Below are 15,114 nucleotides of genomic sequence, written 5' to 3'. Positions count from 1 at the left end.
CCATTAAATATATCTTCTGTCTCTGGTTAGGTGGACTTTTTAACTGTAGAAACACATGGATATGCCACTGTTCGACCACATAGCCTAAAAGACCAAAGTGCTGACACACTGTCCTTCCTCAGAAGTCCTTACTGAACTCCCGGCCCAGGAATACGGGTTGGGTTGAGAGTCTAGTTTGAGAATGTTAAAAACAGATTGGGAGGGAAGCTCTAGTGATTACAACAAACGCTTTAGAAATGGCAGATGAAAAGTCACAATATGCCATGGAGATAAATGCCTTTTATGGAATGTGGGTTGTCTGCTTTTATAAATCCAAATGGAAGGTTATTTCATAATGCATTGGATTTTAAAGGATTTTCAGAAAAAAACCCAACCCTCTGATCTTTGTCTCAAGTGTCCCAGGAGTTAAGAAAACAGGTGTTCTTGTAGTTGGCAGTGCTTCTAGCTGGAGTCACAGATGCTCAATTCCAGAAGGCTTCTGGTATCTCGGAGAACATAGGGCTGGAGTAGTGAGGAATGCTGTAGCTTTGAATGAGCAGTGCCAGCACATTGCATGGAAAGAGCATTTTTCCAACTGAGAGCTATCTTTTTGCAGCAGTCCGTTTTTACTGTCCCTCAAACACCCGTTTAGCATGGGACTGTTAACTGTATGATGCAGCAGATTGTTTACTTGCATTAGAGTAGCTCCTTTAGGCACCGTGCCACTCTGCTGTCACGACTGTTTATAGGCGTAAAGAGACTGTCACTCTCCCAATAATTTGCAATCTAAACTGACAAAAGGGCAATGGAGATGGAGCAGCTCAGTCTCAAGTTTCTTAATGCCATTCAAAACTTCCATTGTTACTTGAAGAGTGACCGAGTTCTAATACACTTTTTAAGAAACTATCTTTTGCTTTAATGAAAGAAAAATTAAGCTAAGGAGAGGGAAGGCAGGAGGAGCAGTGTAAACACAAATGCAGCAGTTTGGATAAACAAGCTGCTTTCAGGTTTCTGTAGCTGTTCATCATCAGTAAAGGTAACCTTTGTTCTCCTTTTTCAATCTCTTGCAGGAAGTCCAAGGGAAAGCCAAATGGTAAAAAGCCAGCACCGGAAGAGAAGAAACTTTACCTAGAGCCAGAATACACAAAATCCAGAATTACTGACTTTGAATTTAAGGAGCTAGTGATGTTACCACGAGAAATAGACCTCAACGAGTGGCTAGCCAGCAACAGTGAGTATTGTGATCATAAAGCTGTGCTTGCTGTTCACACCCAAGAAGGCATTCATTCACTCTGTTTCTTTTTACTGTTTTCAGTGCTTAGAAAAACACTCAGTGACTATTTATGCTTACTGCATAATGCATGTCATTATACCTTCAATAGTAATTAAGCTCTCTTACGTACAAACCAGCTGTGCTCAGCAGCATGGAAGCCTTGATGCGTCTCCTCCTTCCAGCTCCCTCACTGTGGCACTGAGGGCATTATAGTTTTTGATGCTCTTTTGAGGACCATCAGATTCCCTTTGACTATTTGCTAAACCGGCTGTTTCAGCATGTTTCTGACTCAACCTATTGGTCTTCCAGAAGCATTGTAAAATGGTAGTTTATTAAGACTTGTATGTAGAGCAAGTTATGCTTAAAGCCAGAAGTTTTGAAGTCTCTTGGTTGGATTTCTTCTCCTTACTCCTTCCAAGCTTTGGTGGAATTACTGTGAATTTAAACTGTAGTCAAGCAAAAACTCAGACATGATTGACTACTATGACTGAATGCTCTATCTGTGCCTCTCAGTTCTGATTTACAATACTTTCCTGCGCTTCTGCTTCATCTGCCAGTCCTAACCTGCACCTATGACCCAGTCTTGTTTACATTTTCAACAGTATGTGGTAGTAGCAAGAAACTACTTTAAACTCCACACTAGGACAGTTTATAGAGACTCATTAAGAAAAAGTGAGGTGCCCCCTGAGGAGTACTAAGATGTTAAATTATCTCAGGAGATTTTTAAAAAGTAGAAGTGTACTAGTTTTAGTGCTGTTTTTTTAAAAGGAGATATGTCCTGAGAACTATTAATGCTGTTTTCTAGCCACTGTACATTTTAAGTCTGACTTCAAAAGAGCTTAGCAAATGGTTTGCCTTTAGCTTGTAGTAGAGTATTCTACTGTAAAGGTGAGGTTGATGACGGAGACACTTTCCAGTCTTGCTGCTTAGTGAGTAATAAGAGCTGATGCATCATGGTGCTTTCATCTTAAATCACAACAAGAGCTTTCATTCTATGTACCTCTTTGTTTTGCAGTTCATAATTAGACTAATTTAGCTAAATCATGTTTAAATTTGTATGCAAGCTTAAGACTCTGAGGTCACTTCACTTGCTCTATTTAAATAATTGTCTGGAGGATAACTAGTGTTTGAAAGTATTTGACTTCTGAATTTCTTTCCTTTGTGTTTATTTTTCAGCAACGACTTTCTTTCATCACATCAACTTACAATATAGTACAATCTCAGAATTCTGTACAGGAGAGTCATGTCAGACCATGGCAGTGTGCAATACGTAAGTTGATATTTACAATTACACGGTTTCCGTGAGTCTTCAGAGTTGCCTGGGGGAGGATATTGGATTTGGATGGCACTGGGCAAGTTTTACAGCAGATCTCTATTTAGTGAGAATGTGGCAGCTGTACATCCTCTTCTCTCCCCTCAGCAGTGAAGGGTGGTAGAAATCTGTTTTTCTGGGGGATTAGAAGGATGAGAATCTTTGACTGTTCTGAGCTGGTTTTGTAAGGTCAGATTGGAGAGGCAAATTACCGTGAGTGCAGCTTGCGGGGAGAAGGGAAGAAGAGCAAGGCAAAACTGTCCTTGCTGGTAACAGTGCCTGGGATTCCATAGAAGGCCAGGGAGGATAAACGAATTGCGAAAACCTCAGAGGGTGCTTTTGATAGCTGGAATGCTGACAGAGCACCAGGCTGCTGACAGATAACCTCTAGCCTGATGTGAGCCACAGGCTTTTTGCCCAAGCCCCTGGGCAGAGGACACAAGTGGCAGCTTTGCAAAGAGTAAGGAAAACGTTTTGGTTTGGCACTTTCCCCGTGTAGGACTTAGTAGGCTTTTTTAACATTGACTAGCTGTCACTTATGAAAGAAAGCTTTGTAGTTGTACTGTACATGGTGAATATAAGAAAAAGTTACTATAAACTCCTGCTCTTGATTAGCACAGTCCAACATGATGGAATATGAGATCCAGTTGAGTATGAATAAGCCTGTTGTGTGGTGGGTTTTTTTTCTCCAGCACATGTGTTGATAGTCCTTTTCTTCCCTCCTCTTGCATTTCCTGGGATTAATTTAGTTGAGATGGATTTTAAAACAGAACACTGAGCAGTTAATGTTATAGTACATCAAACAAACATCCCAGGGAATGTATGCATCAGAACTAGAGCAATATATTTTATCTTTGACAATTATTACGTGGTGCTTAGAAAGGAATCCTTGCTTAATGCACTGGGCTATCTTGCACACTTGAAATTAATATCAGGGACTTCCTTTGAGAGCACTCTGAAGAATGCAAAGCGTATAGAGGATATTTTTGCATGTAGAAGTTGGAAAGATAACTGTCAGTAGAGAATTAAAGGCCATGGTAGGGACTTTGAAGGCAGGCTGGAACAGAAAGTAATAAATCTCTCCTGGACCCAGATTTTATCAAAAGGAGACAGCACGTCTCTAAATGAGAAATGGTGATCAGTAAGATGAGTATTTTGTTGACTCTTGCTCCCAAGCTTTCTCATGTTTTAATTCTTGATGTAGCACTGGCTGTCCAAAGGACTGAGTTTAACTGTTTATCCACTTGGCTGATGGGAAATAGTGGCTAAAAGGAGGTGGTGGTAGGGAACCTATGTAAGTATTGCTCTATTCTGCGCTAGTGAGTCTTAAACAAGAATTCCTTGTAAGCAATTTATGCTGCAGAATAAAGAAAGGAAGTGCCTGTAGGCGGCTCCAGCTGTAGTCTGTATTTTTAGTGGTGAGGACCGATAGCAGAATGTTCCTATCCTTTGTTTTGGAAAACTGAAAAATTGCACTATTTGGGAATAACAGGAAGCATGTCTACACTTGGGTGAAGCACTTGAAACGGTTTGTGTTTAGCTAAATCATAACAACTTAAGTATCTTCCTGTACTTGGGGGCAGATGACTGATTCATGTTTGCAAACTGTCAGCTGCATATTTCATTCTTCTATCAATTGTGCGGGTCTATGAAAAAAACACAGAGGTGGGATCACCTAGCTACACACCTCAGTACAGTTCAGCTCTGAAGGCCCTGTTCATAATTGTGTTCTCCAAATATCTCTAATGACAATTTTGGATAATCCTTATATTTATGCTCTGCCTTTCCTAGCTCTTCCCTTTTGGAAGAAATATGCCTAAATGGAACATGAAGAACTGCCTCAAAGATGCTCATTTGTTCATATCTAATTATGGCTATGACAAAGCCATATGTCACCCTCTGCACCCCCCCCGCCCCTTTTTTTAAAAAAAAATCTTACCTTAACAAAGTAAGGTAAGGACATGCGTATTGTCTTGGACAAACACCAGTGGATATGATTTATTGTGCCTCTGACATGTCCTCAGTATATAAAGAGTATCACATTAGAGTCAGTTGCTGATTAACCTGATGGAAACTCCAGATTTGACCTTCTTTGGCTGTGATCTGTTTGTTCAGGTACTTTGGAAAAAAATAGCATCTACCTATATTAGATTGCCATGGAATTACGGTACCTTGGAATAAAGGTGCAGTTTGTCATTTTTTTTCAGTGCCAATTTCTTGGGTAGTTCAATATGAAAGTCTGCATTCTGTTCCTCTTTATGTTTTCCCTGCCCAGTTGTCTAATGTGTGTTTTTGATCACACGATTCTGGTCAGGCCTAAGGAAGGCTTTTTGTATTTATGGTAGGGATGTTGAAGTAACTATTGAGAACAGGTTGCTTGTCAAGTTACTTTGCATTCAAATGCACTACAAATACTCAATCCTGAATTCAGAGGATTTGCTGGCAAAATAAACACCAGTTGCAGTTAAATATTTGAGGTAAGGTTTTAACATCTCAGAGAAGCTCCAGCCAACTGACAAACTGCAGACAGATGCAGCTTTCAGCCCTCTGTCAGATATATGAGATAGCACAGCCATCTGCACACAATGAGGAAGGGAAATTGTGCTTAGGGTTACTAAGAGACATCTGACCAAAACTTAGTCTCCTTGTAGAACAGATGGAAGCATTTGCTGGCAAGGTGGGATAATGCCAAGAGAAATACCAGAATGGCCAGTTATGTTCAAAATTTAATGAGGGTGGCATGAATATAACTTTGGGTATTACTCAATTTTGCTCATTAATATGTTTATCACTTGCTGTAAAGCAGGTACTGTATTTTTAACAATACTTACTATTTAGATTGGTATGCTTTATAGCTTATTATTACACAAACTAGCTTTAAAGCACCATGAGCTGTAAACTGGTTTTCTAGCTATTTGGGCAAAAACTTCTCAAAAGTGCTGGTGTATACAAGTGCTGTTGACGAGGCCCAGATTACAAAACTCCTGAAACAGAAATCAAGGATAGATGCAAACTTCTAGGCAGCCCACAGATAAGAGTGAAAGTCTCGTTTTGGTGCAGTGAAATCTGAACGAAACCATTCATACCATAATGAAACCATTTCATAAACAATTCCTGGTTTATGAAACCAGGAATTGATAATTCCTTATCACTCATTTTTTCCAATCTTATGTTCTCCTCTCTCATGTCTACTTTGCCTTTAGTGTCTCTGCATATGGAGGGCATTTCCTTTTAGAAATCTTAACGCAAACTTGCATGTTTTGCTTTTTCTTATATTTAAGTTCCCTGAGCTGTATACTTCTACATGGTAGCTCCTTTCTCCCCCCCGCCCCCCCCCATCTAAACGTTGCTTTGCCCCTGTCAAACCATGGAAACTATTCCAAGTTGCTGACAAGCACTATATTACTACCCTTGCATTTGATACAATTTGCTATCCTGCTTTCTTCATAACCCATCTTTTGATATTTCTAGCAGGACTGTCTCTCCTTCCATTCCAAACCACATAATCTCCACAGCATTTGCCTTTCCTTCCTTCCAGAGGCTTTTCTTACATACTGATGTAACTTCTGTTCTGCCTTTGCTTCTTTGTCATCAACACAAACCCAGAATGTTTTACAGGAAAAGGGATAAAATATGTACATATATCAAGATGCAGCACTGTGACTTCATAGAATCGTAGAATCATAGAATGGTTTGGGTTGGAAGGGACCTTAAAGATCATATAGTCAACCCCCCCTGCCATGGGCAAGGACACCTTCCACTAGACCAGGTTGCTCAAAGCCCCATGCAGCCTGGCCTTGAACACTTCCAGGGAATGGGAAATATGTGTTACACTTTATTGTTTGTATCATAGGCTTTTTTTCTCTGTTAAACCCATAGTCATTTCTCCCTGGGATGTAGAATGGGGCTGCAGATTCGTCACACTCTTCATACTGGGGAAGTTTAAATCTGCCAGAATTTTACATAGGAAATAAAATAAACAAAATCTGTATCATGTGAGCACTCTTTGAAAAGTGCCTTTAAGTGTTGTCTTCTTGTCCTTTCTGCTTCCCGTCCATTGCCTAATACGGGACTGTACTGTCACAGTGCCAGGGGTGGAATGCAGTTAGGCTTCTGTGCCCAACCAAGCCCTTCAATGGCCCCAACCTGCTTCCTATCTTGTTAATGAAGATAACTCCAGCATGGGTGGGAGCTGCATACCAGGTGTGAGATGTTCATGGCATGTCAAAGACTCCTCTCTTCCTCCGAGACCTGTGAAGACTCTGTTCACAGCACTTGAAACCTGAGGAAGACACGATTCTAATCAACAGGACAATCCTTGTAGTTATCCCCTTACGCATAATAATTCTTCTCTTAAATTCCTATTTGGCATAATTAGCCTAATTTTCAAGGAAAGGCAAAAAGGGTATGCAGTGGGATGTTACAGCAGATTTATTCACTTACATTTTCATGAAAGTGAACTTGGACACTTGCCAAACTGTTTCTTTTAACTAAAATCCAGTTATTCAGATTCATTTTTGCGCCTAAGGGCAACTCTAAACTATCGTTTCTGTCTTGCAGTTGAGGATTTCTGCAGCATGAGAAAAGTGCTGAGGTTCAGACAGTCCAGTCTGCTTCTGCTCTTGGCAACAAGCATTGTGTTATGACCCAAAATAAGTCCGAGTTGCCTAGAACTGTCTTGCTCCAGCTTACTGCAGGACTAGACAAATGAGGTGGCTTGTGTTTGTGCACTACATTGTATAATTCCTTATATGTGGATTGTATAAAGGAAGTAAGCAGTGATGAAGAACACAGACTATGCCTAAGGACCCAAATGCTACTTTTGATGACTGACATAGCTCTACAAAAACCTTTTAACTCTTGCTGTTTTCATCCACTTGCTCACCTGTATGCCCTTTTGCAGTCAATCCTGTTCGCTCTAGTACAGGCAGAGTGACCAAGCACCACATGCTGAAAATGAGCTGAAAGAAAAATTCTAAACCTTAAGTGTCTGCAGAACTAGTTTTCAGTTGCCCTTCCTCTCTTAAAGTTTCAACTACTCTACTTATTTCTGCAGCTTCTTCTTGTTTTCAGTTCGCTTGGGATTGTTAGTGTCTTCACCTCAGTGCCCTTGGGTCCCTGAAGAATCTTTCAGGGCAATGAAAACACACTGTAAAGTAAAATTTTTCATTTGCTATGTAACATTTTTCTTTAGTTGCTTCAGGACTGTTCTGCTGGTCAGTCAACATAAAACTTCACTTCCCAAGTGGCATGTATAGATCCTTTCAGTTCAATGCAGTCTAGTCCTGTTAGGCACAGAAAAAAACATTTAATCTTTATCTTCCATGCAAAAAAAAAAATGCCCAAAGGTGGCTAAATGTCACACTGAAGTGGTATTTTGTCTAGCACTACAATGAAGCTTGTTTAGTGATTTGTGTGAGCAATGTCAGATAACAGATCATTAGCCAACAGCAGGAGAGTTGGAGCTGAACAGCCAGCCAAAAATGGTACCCTGGGTTTATGGGCTCATGTGTTGGGTGAGTTGTCTTTGTAGCCAAGTGCTGATGCTCAGACCACTTCCAACTTTGTTTCCAAAGGCAGTCAGCAAACCCCATCTATGCTTGGTTCTGGGAAGACAAATAGAATGGATTTCTTATCAGTCCCATAATGATACAGGACTGTGCCTGGAGCTCGGACTCTCAGAAGAATTCAGGAACTGGAACTCAAGACGCCCTTTATGTGACATAGGCACGTTTACTTATCTGTAAAACATTTCTCACTGTGTGTGCCTAAAGTGATGGCTAGGTGCTCCTGGTAGCAGTTAGAGATGCTTTAATTAACCATGACTTAAAGAAAAAAAAAAAGGAACAAACCTTTTGTAGCCTTTCAGATTCCTCCATCAGGTGAAGGATAGCTGCAGTTTAGTCAAATGTAAATTCAGGTTTTGGGAGCCTGGAACCGAAGGAGCAGAATTCTAAGGCACGCTGGTAGGGATGTGCAGAAGGGTCCTGAAAACTTTTCCCAAGCTGGATTTTGGAACAGATTTATACAGCTTAAAAATGCTGCCAGTACTTCAAAGCACCAGCTTGAAAAAGCTGGTGTTTTGGAGCCACCTTCTGTTTGTTTAGTAACATTACACTACAAGACTAATTCATGTTTTGTGATACTAAGCATCAGAAGATAACCAGTTTATCGCTGTGCAATGTTGTTGCTCTTTAAAAATAGTTATATAATGCTTTCCTCTAGAGCTCTACGGACTGTAAGTAAACCCTGAGCCTGTTATTGATAGGGAGTTATCACTGCTTCAGTAGAGCTCCTCTCCATGGAGACTTGTCAGCAGGCTTTCTGTGCTTGGTACTACTACTAAATTGATAGGGCAAACTAAAATTAGCTAACAGAAATTCAAGGTTTTTGATGGAGAAAGATACGCTGAAGTGAATCTCTGCTGTAGCAGCTATGATGTATTTTGGTAATGTTGCAGCTGTTGTTTTGTATCATTTAGACACTAATCTCTTAGAGGAGTGGAGCCGAGGAGCCAAGGTATAATGTGGTGACACTGTCAATTCTCTCCACAGACAGTACTACTGGTATGATGAGCGGGGAAAGAAGATCAAGTGCACTGCTCCCCAGTATGTTGACTTCGTCATGAGTTCAGTGCAGAAACTAGTGACAGATGAGGATGTCTTTCCAACAAAATACGGTATGTCTGCTTTTGGACAGGTGCTTCCTGTGGCTCTTTGCAGATGCCATTAAGTAAGGTGAAAGTTGGCATTCAGCATATGTATTAGTACCAGACGGCTTTCTCACTTGTTTGGTTCATTCTTGCAGTAAGAAAAACTTGCACTGTTGGCATATGAACTGGGGTGAAAAGCTCACAATGCTATAAACCAATGTCCCCTTGGTTTATATTTCATCATTGGTACATCTTTTTCTTGAAGCATTTTGAGATCTTCTAGCCTGTATTCAGAGAGGATAAATTTGAAAACTGTCAGCATGTATGTGTTCAATACAGCCTGCTGCTAGTAAAATTTAATCTTCTTCTTGTTTTACTATTTCCTTTAGAGCCCTGATGCATTAAGGGGGAAATAAATTGGATTGCAGGAATGTGGCTTGTCTTCATTGCCTGATCAGGCCTTGTCTCACAGACTGTTTGCAGTCTCCCTTTCCTTCCAAAGATTAAATAAGAATATGATTTTTAAGAATTGAAAAGCAACAGGAAAGTAACTTTAACTCAAATTTGTATTCTAACAAGATTGCTACATGCAATGCTTTTGGTTAAGAAGAAGAAAATAGAGACCTGAAGCTATGGTAGGTGGGCTGTCATGACTAAAAGCAGCTGGGGTCTTGAGCCCCTTCAACAGATAATTGAGGAGGTAAGATATTACAATCTAGCATCTTACAATCCTTACATCTTACAATGTTAAGATAGTAGGCTTTGCTTACAAGTGTTTTGATCTGGAAAGAAGCAGTGTCTAGTAAGCCAGCTGCAGTTAACTTTTTTTTTTTTAAAAATGTTTGTTCAAGGGCAATGAGGGCCTTTCATGCAAGTGATTTGTCCACATGGCCAAGGGCACTTTAGACCAGTAACATACTTTGTATTATGCATCATGCACAGGATGGCAGGTCTTACTTTTTTGCTTGCCTCGGTTTCAGTTTCAGTGTTAACAAAGCAGTTGTCTTTCACTATGCAGGCACAGTACTGCTCCAGCAAGCACAATTTCAACTGCACCTGATAGAAGGCACACAGTATTTCTTTTCCCATTTCATAGAATTTCAACAATGAAATGAGGAAAGTCATTATATACCGTTAGTCAAACTGCTGCACACTACCAAGGCCTGTGTACTTTAGCTTCCATTTCAGGATCTGTGACTCGGTCTCCCCAGCATTATGTACTTCTGGGGGAAAAATCTGCTACTCCCGGACAAAGTAGATAAAGTCCCAAAAGAACGTTTCATTATTTTTACAGCCAGTAGCAAAAAATGTTGTCGTTTTAAAGAATGATTATGCTTGCTTTCTGATTTTTGGACCCTTAGGTTTTAAAACTTAACTTCAGATGAAAATGCGTAAAACCTTAGGTTCTTCCCCTGAATTCCTGTAAAAAGAACAAGATGAGACGATGATTCAGGGCCCACAAGTTTTCTGCTGTATAAGGTGGACTAGTTGCACTTACCCATAGCTCAGCCAAAACAAATGCTAATGTGGGGCTGAAGGTGAGCAGCTGGAGCTATCATGGTGTTTCCTTGTCTTCCTTTCAGGCAAGGAATTCCCAAACTCCTTTGAGTCCCTAGTGAAGAAGATCTGCAAGTACCTGTTCCATGTGCTGGCCCATATCTACTCCTCACACTTTAAGGAGACTTTGGCACTGGAGCTGCACGGACATTTAAACACGCTCTACACACACTTTATCCTATTCATCAGGGAGTTCAACCTCGTGGACCCTAAAGAGACCACCATCATGGATGACCTCACAGAGGTCCTCTGCAGCAGCAGTGGGAGCAGCAGTAATGGGAGCGGCAACGGGAGCAGCAACAGCGCAGGAGCACAGAACCATGTGAAAGAGAGATGAGCCCTCCTACAGGATCAAAACTAACATTAAAAACAATATTATATATTCTGTGTGTATGTGTATGTATACATTCAGATATACATACAGACATATACAGCAATGAAAGCTGAAAGAAATTATGCTGCCACCACAGGACACGTAGTCGTATGGGACTGTATGGAGCTTTGGTCTAATGCGCCACCTGGCGAGAAGTTGCACCAATTTTATTTTATTTTCTGTCCACTCCTCCTTTTATCTATTCAGATGGATGATGAGTGCTGTTTTTAGAGAAGAGCCAAGCTTGAGAGTGGGGCCACTCTTGGGTTTTTTTGGTTGTTTTTTTGTTTGTTTGTTTGGTTGTTTTTTTGTTTTTCTTTCTTTGGTCTTGAGTGCAAGCCCTTTGTCTTTCTAGGATGGTGGTCCTGCCATTTAAAAATATCTATTATATTATAAGAAGTGACTTTTACTTTGAAGTGGCTTAAAATGCAGATTTGTTTGGGGTGGTTTTTGGCAGGTGGGGGTGGTTTTTTGGTTTGGTTTTACATAGACTGCCCCCTACCCTGCCAAAAACTCCCCAGTTGAGTGCATCTTGCCCTTTGTTAGCTTGGAATGGGAAGAAACTCCCAGCTTGACTAGAGCAGCAACGTGCTTGCTACGTGCTGAAAGTGGGCATGATTCTCCAGTTGTCCCATCTACCTGGTCACAACATGTGAATGTGCAAGAGGATCCACAAGCCTTTCTGCTTACTGCTCCTACAACGCGTATGCCCTTTTCTCTGCTCCCCTGCCTCCTCTTTTCCCAGGCACACCTCTACAAATAAAGAGTATGATCACTGGAGTCCAAACCCCATGTGCAAGAGCCACCACCATTTGCCTCCCATGGAACAGAGGCCCGGAGAGGGGGGAGAAGGGTACAATGAGTCAGTCACCGCCTGTGCTAGAAAGATGGCTGTTGGCATAAAATTATATTGTTGGCTTATTTTAGTTCATCTGTTCTATAATAATAAAAACAAATCTATCAGCCATAAGCTTTGTTTTTGTGTTTGCAGCGTCAAAACTCAGTGGAATCCAGCCATACAGTTTCCCTTTCACCACTGAACGCTGTTAGCCCTGCTGTCAACCAGCTTTATACATAATTGTTTGTCTTCTACCCTGTAATCTTACATTTATAATCAATTCCTTGCTCTTTCTGGTAGTGCTAGGAACCTCCTCCCCAGGTAATGTGAAGATAAGCAACACTTGGAAAGGACCAAGCTTCCTGCTTGTACATACTCAAAATTCTGCAAATGCAGTGGGCTTCTCAATATTTTGCAGTGAATATTGTATTGCAGTATCTGTGGATACAGTATTGTATCTGGACAGTGATACTACTCTTTCCTTCACATTTCCACTGAATTCTTGGAATCAGCATTTCTGGTTGGGAAAATGCCAAATGTTGCTTGCAATTGTGCTTCTATCAAATCTGTGGCAGCCTCTGAGAATTGTTTGTTACTGGTTTTGGTCATTATCCTGAGGTATATACATCATTAATAACTGACCTGGCATGAATCCTAGAAGGTTTTCATGAATGAGGTCTGTAACTGTAGTAGCAGTCAGTAGAGCTGAAAAGGAGAGCAAGTGCAAAGAAAAAAAGAGAAGGAAAAGCACAAGTAAGAGTGTGGGGGGGGGAAGCATAAGCAAGAAAGGAGAAAAAAAGGAGAAAAAGCACAAGCAAGAAAAAAGCTTCTGAAGAAGTGTGCCAGAGCAACAACAGGTAAAGGAAGAAAAATGTCCAAGTGAGGAAAAAAGTTGTGAAAGTGAGAAAAAACAGAGCAAAAAGGCCATGAGCACAGGAGAAGGGAAGTGGAGCAATGAGTGAGAGAAAATGACCTCAAACTTTGTGAGCCCAGACTTGTCCTGTGTTGTTTGTTTCCAGATTGTGGGTACCTTGTGAACTTGCAGATAGATGTGCTGGAGTCTCGGTGACCTGCTCATGTGGGTGCTGTTAACACAGGCTGTTCAAGAGCACTCCTTCCCCACCATGTCCTCCTGCTACAGCTTCCATATCCAGATGAGTATTCCCAATTCAGTCTCCACGCTGATGTGAGCCTTTCCATTACGATTCCCTGCACTAATGTCTGAAGGGAAAACCAGAGGTCAGCAGAAGCTATCATCAGAGCAATCATAGAATGGCACAGGTTGGAAGGGACCTTCGGAGATGATCTAGTCCAACCCCCCAGCCAAAGCAGGTCCACCTAGAGCAGGTTGGACAGGAACACATCCAGACGGGTTTTGAGTATCTCCAGAGAATGAGACCCCACAACCTCTCTGGTCAGCCTCTTGCAGTGCTCTGTTACCCTCAAAGTACATAAGTTTTTCCTCACACTGAGACAGAATCTGCCATGTTCCAGCTTGTGTACACTGACCCTTGTCCTGTCACTGGGCACCACTGGAAAGAGTCTGGCCCCATCCTCTTGACACCCGCCTTTTAGATATTTATAAGCATAAATCACAGGTCTTCTCCAGGCTAAACAGACTCAGATTTCTCAGCCTCTCCTCATATGAGACGTGCTCCATTCCCTTGGTCATCTGCATAGCCCTCCACTGGACTCTCTCCAGCAGTTCCCATCTTTCTTAAACTTGGTAGCCCAGAACTGGACCCAGTACTCCAGATGCAGCCTCACCAGAGCAGAGGAGAGGGGGAGGATGACCTCCCTCGACCTGCTGGCCACGTTCTTTTTAATGCACCCCAGAAGACTGCTAGCCTTCTTGGCCACAAGGGCACATTGCTGGCTCACAGTCAACTTGTTGTCCACCAGGACTCCCAGGTCCCTCTCTGCAGAGCTGAGAGCGCTATCTATATCTACATCAAACGCAAAGGTGACTAGACCTTAGTTTCCCATAGGAAAACTGACAGACCCTCGTAGGAAGTCTGGGAACCCATGCATTGATGCAAAGCAGCAAACCATTAATTCAGCTCCCAAGAGAATAGTGAAGTACCACATTACCTCTAGAAGAGCCTGCTGTTGTTCATGGCAGCTGTCCCAAGTTTACTCTGCAGGCATTTGATATTCCTGAAAGCATAGACGCTTCATCTAGCAGAGTAATCTTTTTATATTTTACAAGCAGTTAACAAGAATACAAATAATGAATCCTATTTTAGTGTAGCCTATCTTGTTGGATTTAGCAGTGGGAATAAGGAAAACACTGAAATAGTGCCAACGATAATGTTCTTGTCAGGAGTAAATGTTACTGTAAAGCTCAGCCTCAAGGCGTCCAACTGTATTTCAGAGTTTACTGAATTATGCTGCAGTAACACTAGACAGAGAAGTGCCACTAAGTCCTCAAACTTTGCTTGGTTGATGCCACTGAAGCCTGTAAGTGACCTTCTATGCTTGCAGCATGTCACTGACTATACACAATGTAAGCATTGAGCCTGAATCTCCTTGCGTCTAGAAGACAGGCATAGGTCTTCTAACACTGAGGAAATTATCATATTGCTGCTTTAAATGTGTTTTGTAAATTGTTTAAAGCACTGTCAGAACAACAGAGACACCTTAATTACACTAGATTCAACTCCCCCCCTACCCCGGCCTCTTGCCCTAAAGATCATGATGTACCTACCATACCATTGTTTAAGGGCTGCTAAATAAATAAAACAAAGAAAAAAAAACCACAAAACATCCCAGAAAAATAACCAAATGCTGCTAGAAGACACCTTTTGAACTACCTACACACACATACATACACCTGGCATACATGCATTTTGCAGGCCTTGCCTGCAAACTCAGTTTTACATCTGCCATTGCAGAATCCCTAACCAACTTTCAGACCTAAAACCATGGCAATGAGCACAAGCCCTCACAGGGCTAAAGTCTTTCCCTTAAAAGCAACAATCATCATATATATGTTGTGTAGGATTTTGTTCCTGGCATTTGGTGCTCTGGACACAGGAGCGATGTGCTGAAGAGCTGAGGTTGCATAGATGTATAGCAATGGGGTGAAATGTTATAGCAAGCTGAAACTTCCCCTCCCCGCCAGTTTTGT

At 41.5% G+C, this 15,114-nt stretch overlaps 1 protein-coding gene across 1 annotated transcript; it reads left to right on the top strand.

Annotated features, from left to right (window-relative positions):
* Positions 1 to 236: 236 nt before the first annotated feature.
* MOB2 (MOB kinase activator 2) lies at positions 237 to 12,116 on the top strand. Its single transcript, XM_009892026.1, has 5 exons — positions 237 to 289; positions 1,050 to 1,210; positions 2,429 to 2,522; positions 9,119 to 9,243; positions 10,800 to 12,116. The coding sequence occupies exons 1-5, from the start codon at positions 237 to 239 to the stop codon at positions 11,108 to 11,110; spliced, it is 744 nt and encodes a 247-aa protein (XP_009890328.1). The 3' UTR covers positions 11,111 to 12,116.
* The last annotated feature ends 2,998 nt before the right edge of the window (positions 12,117 to 15,114 follow it).

This window comes from Charadrius vociferus, unplaced genomic scaffold, assembly GCF_000708025.1.
Source record: "Charadrius vociferus isolate BGI_N301 unplaced genomic scaffold, ASM70802v2 scaffold179, whole genome shotgun sequence".
Taxonomy (NCBI): domain Eukaryota; kingdom Metazoa; phylum Chordata; class Aves; order Charadriiformes; family Charadriidae; genus Charadrius; species Charadrius vociferus.
This window is presented reverse-complemented; position numbering and strand designations above follow the sequence as displayed.